Source organism: Pholis gunnellus (genome assembly GCF_910591455.1).
Source record: "Pholis gunnellus genome assembly, chromosome: 5".
Lineage (NCBI taxonomy): Eukaryota > Metazoa > Chordata > Actinopteri > Perciformes > Pholidae > Pholis > Pholis gunnellus.
The window spans coordinates 20642555-20655101 of record NC_136531.1 but is presented as its reverse complement, the minus strand read 5'-3'; the positions used below and the strand labels follow the sequence as shown (position 1 = coordinate 20655101).

The following is a 12547-nucleotide window of genomic DNA, read 5'->3' as shown; positions in this document are numbered from 1 at the left end:
TGATGAAGTTTATGAGAATTGACATGTAAATGTAGTATTACATACATTTTTTTGACACTTCAATCCACATTCCATCTGCTGTGTCTAACTGGAGTGGTGTGGCTCACTGCCATACCACAATTACGCGAGGCAGATCGGCTGGTTAAAGTGTGTGCAACCAGCATCAGACTGTCGTAAACACTACAGAACCCCTCCGGGTTTATGTGCACATCAGGATTAGGACGACCTCTTCAGGCATCTTGAATTGGCCGTCTGAGAAGCAGCCAAGCAGGAAAAGCACTACGCTCCCCTGCGGAAGAGGAAGGCCGATATCTGCTCGCTGAATAAGCAAGGCCGACATTGAGTTTGTGTAAAGACCCCAATCCTGATCTCCACATTCAAGGACTCACAGACTTTGAGGCGCGTTCCGGTAAAAGTCTGTGAGGGTTTAGGGCTGTCCCACTGTCAAATCATTGAGCGTTTGAGGGCTCTCTCGCAGACATTTTGAAACTTTTATGAAGACTTTCCGGAAGTACACATCCCAAGGGAATTACCCACAATTCATAGCAATGTGGCGTTAAACTAGGGGTTACCAGTGGAAGCAGGGAGACTTACAGAAAAGGTAAAAAAAAAAGAGGACGGCAGGTGTGTTTAGACTGGAATATTAGATTTATTCAGAAACTTTTAGGATTGAAGATGGAACATAAAAACGCATGAAAGCAGAGGAATGGAAGCAGAGATTATACTACGCAGATTTATTCATCAAACATTTCATTTTGTTATTGAAGCTGTTTTGACAAAAATGAGTCAATAGGTTATTTTAAATTTCCTCTCATCTTGTGAGGAAAGAGCCTGGAAGACGTTCAAATCAGGGAGTAAAAAATACTAAATAAATACCTACAACTAAATGTTGTATGTTTTGACGTCGTCATTGTAATGTGATATGTTGCAGCAAAGGTGGACATTGGGATTGGGCCTGCAAGTCCGCATTTCTGCAGACTTTACCTAAGGGAAATACCCACAATTCATAGCAATGTGACATTAAACCCGGGGTTACAAGAAAGTGAACAGAGGATGGCACATTGGTTTTTGGCATACATTGAATCAGAAACATTAAGGATGAAGATGGTACATAAAAACACATTCAAGCACAGCAATGCAAGCAGGGACTATATTATACAGCTTTATTCATCAAACATCTTTTAAGTTGATTATTTGACAATTACCTCTCATCTTGTGAGGAAAGAGCCTGTAAGACGTTCAAATCAGGGAGTGTTGTTTTGATTAAATACAGCTGTCACAATCTAAAGAGGTACACATTACATAACAAGACTATAGTGTGACCACAGCAATAATACATAGATAGCAGTAGTAAGAACAGCAATACGAGAAACACAAGACTGATATGCTAAATAAATGTGTTTGATGTGTTATATTACAGCAGGAGGACAGAAGGACTAATTGGTCCTCCAATATGTTTTGGTAACAAACACCGAATGTAAACATAGCTTTTGTTTGCAATGAATAGAAGAACCAACACTGTTCGAACTGATCATGAGTTTCTTTTTCAGGAAGATCCTTTGCATAAATCAGTGCAGACCTGGTCTTGCTCGTCCACTCTGGGCAGTTCGACATGGTGTCCAACCAGCCCCCCCCTTCTAGTCTTTACCACTACAACTTTAAATCCACATTCATTATTGTTTTACCAGACTGGCTGTACAGTTTAAAGTCTGAGTAATTGAGTTTTTACTGTACAACTTCTAAATTCTACAACACTTCTCTGCACCCAGATTATTGATCAACCTGCTTACACTGTCGGCTCCCATCTGCATCTTTGTGACGTCAAACCTGTAACAACATCCCTGATTTAAATGAAGTGTAGTGGAAGTAAATTGATATTAATCCAGAGCAGTCAGGCGGAATAATTGGAACAGAAAACTGTTGTATATTGTGACATTTATTATCAGCACGAAAATAAGTGTAACGTCCATGATTAACAAATGAGGAAAAAATAACAAAGTATGACTTCTTTAGTATTTAGAGAAGGAGGTAATATGGTAATCAGATGCCAAAAATGAAGAAAAAATGTTCAGGCTTATTGTTCATAAAAGGGAAATGATTTGGACATCGCTGAGAAGAGTGAATTTTTTTTTCTCAGCCAAAATATCTTTTCTGAACAGGTGGAGGCTCTGCTTTGTTCACACTCCTCTCCTGAACAAATGAGATGACAGCGACGAGACTAACACGATTCAATGCTCAGGATTTCCCCTTCAAGGGCCGCTTCAAGCAACCAAATGTCAACACACTGCGTGTTAAAAAGAGGAACGGTTAGTGTGTCTGTGTGAGCCAAAGAGACACCACAACTCGGCAAGGGAAAACTGTCTGGGAAGCACAAAGAGAGAATTTTGTACCAAAAAGACTTTCATTTTGGAAGATACCCACCTGATTTGTTGATATTTCATAATTGGCTATAGAAGTCATTTTTACAAGAGCAAAAACTGTGGATTTTGTCCACCGTCGCCAATATTGTAATTGCTCTAGTAACTGAAAACATTAGACGATCATTTATATCAGTATTTTAAGATTTATATATGTATGTATATATATATATACACATATATATACATATACATATATATGGTTACATATAGTTTAATTTCTTTGCCATATTTTAAGGATCATCAGAAATCATTACATTCATAAATTCAAAGATAAACATTCAATCTGGTATCCATAGTAACGATGCCATGAAGGACTCCATGGACAGAACAGTGTCATGATGACATCACGGATTCTCTGCCTTTAATGTTGTCTTTGTGACGTCATTAAGCCCCTCCCTACTGGTATTCAGCCCCTCCCCACTGCTTCATGTCTCACACATTTCACAGCAGGCAGTAGGTTTGTAGGTTGGTTTTGAGGCAGTAGGTTGGTAAGTTGGTTCTGAGACACATTTGACGATTCATATAGTTAGCATATAGACAGATATATATACATACACATATACACCATAGTTAGCTCACATAGATTATTTCATAGATACATATAGACAGATATATATACATACACATATACACCATAGTTAGCTCACATAGATTATTTCATAGATACATATAGACAGATATATATACATACACATATACAAGCAAATTGGTTCAGAAACACATTTGGCAATCGCAATGGAAAGCTCACTGAACAAAAAAACACGACAGGTGCTGAAGGGTCAGCAAGAGGAGATGGAATTCAATTCCAAAGAGGTCGAACCTCCAATGAATTTTTATTTAAGTTCACTGGAGGAACAAGTGAGATGTGAACTGTTGGACAACGCGGCGAGGCTCACCCCTACAAGATCTGAGGGGAGAGTCCTCCTAGACGTTGATGAAGACTGTCTGCAACAATTTCTAGATGTTCTCCACGAAAACAAAATCACGAAATCCACCGAGTGGGAGATGGAGATATCTAAGAACTTCTGTCAGGAAAAAGCCCCTTCTAAGGCTTTCTGTCAAGCCCAGTTGGACAAACAGAAAGCGGAGACAAACAAGATCGCAGCAGCTCTGAAAGAAACACAGGAGCTGCTGGAGTTTGAGCGTCTCAAGCTGAAAAATGGACATCAACAATGGCACGAGGAGAAGGCTTTCTGTCAAGCCCAGATGGACAAACAGAAAGCGGAGACAAACAAGATCGCAGCAGCTCTGAAAGAAACACAGGAGCTGCTGGAGTCTGAGCGTCTCAAGCTGAAAAATGGACATCAACAATGGCACGAGGAGAAGTCTTCCCTCGTAGACCAGAATAAAAGAGCTCGTGAACTTTATCAAAAACAGGGGAAGATCATAGCTGATTTTGATAGAATACAGAAGGAGGCTAAGCAAAGGCTGCAGAGATTCCAGGCCGCACATGAAGGCCAGTTGGAGGAGCAGAGGGCAGAGACCAACAAGATCGCAGCAGCTCTGAAAGAAACACAGGAGCTGCTGGAGTCTGAGCGTCTCAAGCTGAGAAATGGACATCAACAATGGCAAGAGGAGAAGTCTTCCTTCGTAGACCAGAATAAAAGAGCTCGTGCACTTTATCAAAAACAGGGGAAGATCATAGCTGATTTTGATAGAATACAGAAGGAGGCTAAGCAAAGGCTGCAGAGATTCCAGGCCGCACATGAAGGCCAGTTGGAGGAGCAGAGGGCAGAGACCAACAAGATCGCAGCAGCTCTGAAAGAAACACAGGAGCTGCTGGAGTCTGAGCGTCTCAAGCTGAAAAATGGACATCAACAATGGCAAGAGGAGAAGACTTCCTTCATAGGCCAGAAACAAAAACAGGGGAAGATCATAGCTGATTTTGATAGAATACAGAAGGAGGCTAAGCAAACGCTGCAGAGAACTAAACCTAACTAACTAATGAACACAAAACCCTAAGAAAAAAAGAAGAAAAAACAGTTTAAACTCTTCAAAAAGAGTTAACTAATGAACACAAAACCCGAAGAAAAAAAGAAGAAAAAACAGTTTAAACTCTTCAAAAAGAGTTAACTAATGAACACAAAACCCGAAGAAAAAAAGAAGAAAAAACAGTTTAAACTCTTCAAAAAGAGTTAACTAATGAACACAAAACCCGAAGAAAAAAAGAAGAAAAAACGGTTCAAACTCTTCAAAAAGAGTTAACTAATGAACACAAAACCCTAAGAAAAAAAGAAGAAAAAACAGTTTAAACTCTTCAAAAAGAGTTAACTAACGGTTAGGGTATGAAGGCAATTAGGGCCTAACCCTACACCCCTAACCCTTTGCCCCTATCCCTACGCCCCTAACCCTAAATAATGCCCACTCAACCCACCCATCAACTCTGTTCATTCTGTACACATGACATCTATTGCACTTCTGTCCATCCTGGGAGAGGGATCCCTCCTCTGTTGCTTTCCCACAGGTTTCTTCCTCGTTTCTCCCTGTTAAAGGGGTTTTTTGGGGGAGTTTTTCCTGTTTCGATGCGAGGGTTCTGGGACAGAGGATGTCGTATGTGTACAGATTGTAAAGCCCTCTGAGGCAAATTTTTAATTCGTGATTTAAATAAAAAAAAAAAAAAAATGTAATTGAATGTGTTTGTTTGAATTATTTCATGCTTGTAAATCGTTGTTGAAAATTCTAAGTTGTACTGCTGTCATGTTTAATATTTTTAATGTGTAAAAATACATTTTGATGTATAAATTCAGGGACAATCACTGATGACTTCTCATTTGCACCCAACAGCCTGAAAATATACAGTAAGTTAGGTCAACTAATTTGACATGTTGGTCCAAATATAGTGTCTTTGGTCATCTAAAGAGAATAATTCAATTAAAAACACCTCAACATTACTTTCTGCAACATTTTGATGGTTTAGTACGAGTCTAAAGTGGCTTGAGAACTTAAGGCAATAAGGTTCATTTAATGTCACAGCGCCTTTCAAACACAGCTGCAATTCAAGGTTTTATGGCAAGGAAATGCATTAGAAAGGTTAATATATCCAGCATCCAGCAGCAGACGTGAGCAGAGGGCTGTAAAGACCCGCTGACGACATCATCAACTGTCTGCAGAGAACTGAGGCCCCGCCCACGCTAATGCACAGAGCGCCAAGGTTTGTATAGTAGTAATTATCGTTAATATTTATTCATATTATTCAACCCACGCCTCCATACAAACAAACGCATACTAACTTTACACAGGTTCAGGTGGTTATATGTGCATGACTACTAATCCTCAGACGAGGCGAGTGAAGGTATGTGACTTTGGACCTACCTGACTTCACAAAGCTGGTCATCTCGTGGTCTTCAAACTGTGCTCCCTTTTAAAACCAGGTCCCACCATCATTTGTCTTCGGATCGCTGGAGCCACGATATAGGTAATGCCAATTTACGTCAACGTTCTGAAAGAGTTTTTACAAACAGTTTGTCTTGCATTGGTTTTGTGCAAATGTTACACACTGAATGATGATGATGTCCATTCAATTTTCCAGATGAATTTATTGTGCTGTGAATACAACAAGACAGTCTCAGATGAATATCTGCTTCTGCGATCTCGACTGTCCTTTCTGGTCGAGCGCCCTTATCTTAGCCTCTTTACCCCTAGCCCTATTTTTAGGCCTCTGCTCGAAAATTGCATACCCATACTCAAAAGACTGTATCTCTCTAACTACAAGGTCTATTTGAATAATGTTGAACATATAATAACAGAAACACTTGTGAGATTTGTTCAGATGTGTAAATATCAGTGTATATGTTACTGGTTAATACTAAATGAAAATGGCACACAGCTCAAATTGAAAAAAAGCACTTTAATTGTGTGTGTGGGGGGGGGGGGGCTCTCGGGGTAAAGAGGCTGTTAGACAAGAATTACATGAATTGTGAACACACAACCTGAAATATACAGCCTAACAAACTACTGCTTATATCTGTCACAGGACACACCATGTATCTGTATATAACCTTACATGGGAACAATACAACTATCAGGCCAGGTTACTGATGTTACAATGGCGCTGAACCGCTAGTGCGCGAATGGCCTCGTTTAGCTAATTATGCTAGCCTTAGCTAACCGCCCTACGTTTCAGTATTAAACACTTTATAAACATCAAAACATGGCACTACAAAAGCGAGCAAACTTAATATAAATGTATATGTCGCTTGTGTACTTCTCTCACCTGTGAATACAATAAGACAGTCTCAGATGAATATCTGCTTCTGTGATCTCGACTGTCCTTTCTTAAGGCTGGTCTAGCTCGCTTATCTTAGACAAGAATTACAGCGCCAGTCATACCCAAACCCGCTACTGCCACCTATTGGCGAAAATGAGTATCGCCCTGCAGCTACTTTAGGTGAAAGTAGTTGAGTTTAAAAGTCACACAAAGCGTTTTAAATTATAATAACCAGAAAATAATAGTGAGGGGGGCAAGGTAATGACACAAACTAATACAATAACAATTTTGCAAATAATTGTAACCATTAAAATGTCCAGGGTGCTACACAAACACATTGCTTAATGCACACTGGTTGTGACTGACTACTCGTCACAGTTTCGTCATGACCACATTAGTTAAAAACATCAACTGTCAGGAGTCGATTTCAAACCTACGGCTCCAGAGGACCATGAACCTTGAACTCAGCACCCTGGGCCGCTCAGCCATCCTGACCATCCTGAACCAATATATTTATCTTTCTGAGACAGAAGCCTGTCACCTGCAACCCTGCTTTAAATCAGGTTCTATTGAGATGTTAACTGAGTTTTGGGAATTTTGGTAAGAACAACTATTCAGAACTCTTGTTTATTAACAGGAGAACTCCACACTGTAATTTGAGTACTTCTTACTGGACAGTATCAGGACCAATTGACCACAGGCTGTAATGCTAATGCTAATGCTAATGCTGTATTTGTAGCCAGACTGGTCATAAAAGAGTCTACGCTTGTTACTGATGTTCAGTACAGCTTCATGTACAAACAACAAAGAAACAAATACTCTGTCTCTCATCACCTACAACAAGCATAACAGTACTTTAATAGACCAGCAGTAGAATAACAGACGAGAAAGAAAAGTTTCGCTGTTTTCACCCGCCATGTCTCGTCTTTCTGAGATCCGCTTAACTTCCGGGTTAAAGGTCATGTTACAACAACAAAAGCTCGTCTATCATGAGTAAGACAAGGGCAAAATGGTTACGAGCACGAACACAAGGTACCCAAAATTACAGCAAACGTAATGTATTATAATTGCAGAAATAAACTAATAATAATACAAATCGCGTATATCAACTACCGGTGTTGTCGTGGCAATGTTTATAACAGCATCATTGAGTGTGCTCTTATGAAAAGTGATGGAGGGAAGGTGTTGATGTGGGAAAGCAGGGTCAGGAAATAGTACAGACGACGAGGATGAAAGTAGTCCCATTTTTAAGTTCGGCATCACAAAATGTTAATTCAGCTCATGCAGAAAGATGTTATAGTACGAAAAGATAGACAATTTAGAAAGTGTGTTGTTTTTTGTGTGTGTGCTTAAATGCTTAGATTAAAATGATATATTTAGACTTAATCCTACTCTACTGTATGCACTCAATTTAGAGCAAGGTCTTGCTTTTAATTTGTACAGTATATCGCATAACTCCGAGCTAAATTCAATATTCAAACGATGGATTTCTCCGGGCTGATTCTTTCAGCTGAGATCAGATCTATATAAACCAAACAAACTGACGCACTTTAAATGTCACAACACCAGGTGGTTTATTCAGTTTAGGTCACAATCGCACTTTCATAATGAATGCCTCACAACCATTTACATCCTCTCTCCCACATCTTGCCGCTCTGTGTTCTCAGAGAGATCCCTTTCACATGATCTTGATCTTTAAGCATCATCTTTGTACCCTTTTTCTGCTGAACCTGCTGATGGATCAAAGTTGAGAGTTACTATGGCCGAGTAGTGAACTTCAATACTTTTTGGTGCCAAATGTAAATAGTAGTAGAGTATTGAAGTACAGAAAGCTGGCCTTAAGTGTCTGCTAATCATGTGAATCCATTCTTTGGTCCAACTAGTTCCTGATTTAAATCAAAATACTTGCATTTATTTTATTTTATTTATTCAAAAAAATGTTTGTCAGGTTAATGTATGGCTTTTTAACATACTAAACTGCAATTTTTGTACATACTATACTATCATTTTATTTGTCAAAATACTGAACTGACTTTTTTTACCTTTTTTCGACATACAAACTGACTTTATTTCAGTCAGTAACAGGAAGCTGTGATTATAGTCACAAATTAGATTGGTTTGACAGGCTTCCCTCCCTCCACACGACATCAGTGCCTGTTTATAGAAAACATTGCTGGTGAAGATTTAACAAGACCTATAAACAAAGTAAACCAATATTAATACAAGTCAACAGCTGTTTGTTTTTCTATGTTTGTCATACAGGTCGCCACGTTCTCAATTTAGTTTGAAGTGATATCTGTGAAGTCAGTGCATTTTATTAGTAGGACTTCTGTGACATTACCCTCAACCCCCCCAGGAGTTTTTATTTTAAAGTTGAGCAGCCAAATTCATGTAAATGATGTTGATTAATCACACTTAGTTCACTTCAAAAGTGTGGAAACATGCTTGAAAGGTAGCATCTGCTCTGGATAAAATTGTCAATCAGCAAGTTCCCTTTTTTCCATCAAAAGTGTCCCTGAAAGTGATTCCTAAGATGGCACATGCTCAGAGATGGGCAGTATTTCTATTACTTGTATTTGAAATATGTATTTCAATTACTTTTGAGTATTTTGTAAATTGTATTTGATAGGGCCGATTCAAAATCTAACGTAATTTGTAACAAAATACTTTAGAGTGGAGTAATTTTGTATTTAAAATACTCAAAATACTTTCTCCACAAATCAAAAAACAGTTCACGAGTTCAGTCTTCAGATCTTCAAGTTCAACGGATTAAGTTAAATATTGTATCTGAGTGTGACAGATGTCAACTAGCTTGATGTATAACTTATGTCTGGGTCTGGCTACATAGCCTATTGTATATGCATGGTGATGGTTATAATATCAAGCTAGCGATCGATGCTAACATGCTAATGACGCTAGCATGCTGTCTAGGCTAGTGCATAGCCAGTGTTTAGCAAGTTAACTTATCAGTCGAGTAGCTAGCTATAGGAAGAGGGAGATTGGGAGCTTGTATGTCATATGTGATGAATATTTTCTTGTTGATATAAAGCCAAAGTTTATAGGCTGTTAAGTCCCATTAATAAAAATATATATATACATAATCAAGTTGTTGTCTTTCAATAGCTTTGCTTAGTTACATTGACATTCTGTGACTGTTCTTCCTTTTTGTGGGGTTCACCAGAGCTTTGTGTACATTATAGCCCAAACCTGAATGCTCTGCTATACCAAATTGTGAGAAAACAGAAAATCTAGAAAAAAGTATTTCTTATATTTTAAATACAAAATACATGTATTTTGTTACATTTTCTGGCACCAGTATTTTGTATTTTGTTGTAATACATTTATTTGGGGGTATTTTGTATTTTGTATCAAAATACATTTTGATGTATTTTTGCCCATCTCTGTCTGACCCCATATATAACTTCCTGCAAACTCAACCTGATGGGTCCCTCGGTTCTCCTCCTCCTCCTCCTGACGCAGCAGCAGGGAGGGGCGGAGACAAGTCATGTGACACATACCCCGGTAGTACCATAGACTGTATGGGTAACGATAGCACACAGACTTCCACAACTCTTCACCACTAACTGTACTCACATTGTTCAACTATTTCAGAATTTTCTTTCCAATGACGTTATGCTTCCTGCACCTGCAGTTTTTCGTTTCCCCTGGGAAGTAAACTCTGGAGCAGTGCAGGAGGGAGAATCAGTGAGGGTATTTGGCAGGTGGGTTTTGTTTCGTACTATAGTTTCGATGCTGTGACTTAGAATAAGATTTCTATTTTTCAACGACTTTGTTTGTGGTACTAGTCCATAGCTGCGTTATGAGACAATGAATAGTGGTGGAAGTAGCAATCCAGGTTTGACAAAGTAATCGTTTTATTTAGATCTGGTTTTATGTGATCTGAATAGAGAAAAAGCGGTGCAATAATCCTTTATTCGGTTGTCACAAATATATGAATAATTTCTCTAAACTGTCCCTTGTGTCTACTTGGTAATCTAGTCCAGGTCTTAATTTGACCTGATTTAATGTGGTCTGGATGGAGAGCTAACAGTGCAATCATCCCTTTTTTCCGTTTTCACATAAAGAATAAAGGTGTCACAGATCTGAGGCTGTATTAAACTGTCCACTCCTGAGACAAATCTAGGTACTTTGAACTAAACCTGGTCTTTTGTGGTTTAAATGTCGAAAAAACTAATCATTCTTAGAATATCTTGTCCTGTCTTCAAAATCTACTGAAGAAATGTTACTGTAAGTACAATAAAAGTAAATGTACTGTTTATGCAGCAGTACGGCCCCTGTCATTTTACACATAATATAATTGAATTATTAACATGATAGCAGTATTTTAATGTTCTAGCTGGTCGAACTGGAGCTGATTGTTTCTACTCTGTGGGGTGTAATCTGTAATAATGCAGCTTAATATATAAGATGGTCATGTGTAGTAAATATAGCCGTCAGATAAATAAATAACAATACACCTTAAACAAAGATGAAGTTGTTTCATCTGACTTGTACATTAAACCTTCGTGTTTCATTTCCCAGACTTGTCTGCTATCAGCCTGAGGAGTCCAGGGCTACGCTGTCAGCTCAGCATACTTCAAAAGAGCACCACGTGGCGGTTCACACCTTGTTTGTGGAGCCTTTTAACCCAATAATTGGGGCCCAGTACATAGTTCTGGGGGAGGTTGAAAATGCTGAGGGTAAGGAAGGAACGCTGAATCATTTAATATTCTTTTTTTTTCTTGGGTCCACGTACTAATCAAAAAATAAATGGACTGGCTATCAGAAAGTAGTATAGTGAAAGTATAGTATAAATAAAAATACATTTATTTATATATATTAATTGATTTTGTGCAGTTGCAGCAATGGAAAATAAAAAAATTGAGCTGACCAGTCATTTTTCTCATGCAAATAAAAATGTAAATGTGATGGGACACTAAATTCACAGAAGCTAATTCGCCCTTACGGGATTCAGGGTGAAGGTATAAAATGTTGTATTAAACAGCTATTGGGTTTAACAATAGTTGAAATAGAACTTGAGGTCAAAGCTCTTTAACCCTTTAAATAAAATTTCACTCCCATTCATGTCATTAAATCTTGATCACTGGACTCGTCCAGGACTCTCAGGCCTCTATCGCCTGCCATTATCTGCATCTTCTCGTCTCACAGGCGTTGGTGCGATGGTCCGTGCCCGTGTGCTGAACTGCGTTGACGGAGTCAACGTTGCCCTTCTCCAGAAAGCCATCAACGAGCAAAGGAGCTTCTTCAGGGAGAGGGAGCACACATGTGACGATGCACAGGCAACCTGATCAGGGGGCTCGATGAGTATCAGGACTGCAGCTCTGCCTCTGAGGCTGTACCATGGTGCACTGGAGTGATGTTGTGTGAGCTTAAAGATGGTTTGGTTGACTGTAAAAGACAGTTGACTATCTTGTCTACTTCTGACCATTGCAGTCCATCAGTCTCGGGTTTTTGCTATTTGAAAATTATAGCCACAAATATATGATTTGTAGCTTTTCTGTGCTGCCATTTTACATGGTGAAAATTACCAGTCTTAACATTGTCATTGTAAGTTTGTGGTCCCATATCATTAAAAAATGCTTTCAAACGGATACAATAGATATGTTATGTATGAGTCACGTGATATTGATTAAAACCAAACTATGGATATATGAATGAAATGCAAGACTTTGTACCTTGTAGAGATATCTATCATGTCATCTGTTACATACTTTTTAACTGGTCAGGGCTGGATAAATGAAATTTAGCTGACAGAATTGTTATCATTGAAATAGTTTTATGAATCCATGTTATAACCATTAAATTAAAATAAAATCTTCAAATCATCGGCCTGCATCTATTACACGTTATGACCATGAAAGAAATAAAGCACTTTAATGCATGTCTGGTCCATATTTTG

General features: G+C 38.6%; 1 protein-coding gene across 1 annotated transcript; it reads left to right on the top strand.

The window, feature by feature from the left end:
* Window positions 1-10170: 10170 nt before the first annotated feature.
* On the top strand, window positions 10171-12452 carry ten1 (TEN1 subunit of CST complex). Its single transcript, XM_079159405.1, has 3 exons — window positions 10171-10349; window positions 11170-11327; window positions 11797-12452. Exons 1-3 carry the CDS (start codon window positions 10261-10263, stop codon window positions 11934-11936), a joined length of 387 nt encoding a protein of 128 aa, XP_079015531.1. The 5' UTR covers window positions 10171-10260; the 3' UTR covers window positions 11937-12452.
* The last annotated feature ends 95 nt before the right edge of the window (window positions 12453-12547 follow it).

What these genes read in the sequence shown, in the direction of transcription:
- ten1 (XM_079159405.1), top strand. Translation starts at nt 10,261, where the DNA reads ATGCTTCCTGCACCTGCAGTTTTTCGTTTCCCCTGGGAAGTAAACTCT. An exon ending in TCAGTGAGGGTATTTGGCAG is followed by an intron (nt 10,350 to 11,169) that starts GTGGGTTTTGTT and finishes TTCATTTCCCAG; the next exon opens with ACTTGTCTGCTATCAGCCTG. An exon ending in GGAGGTTGAAAATGCTGAGG is followed by an intron (nt 11,328 to 11,796) that starts GTAAGGAAGGAA and finishes CTCGTCTCACAG; the next exon opens with GCGTTGGTGCGATGGTCCGT.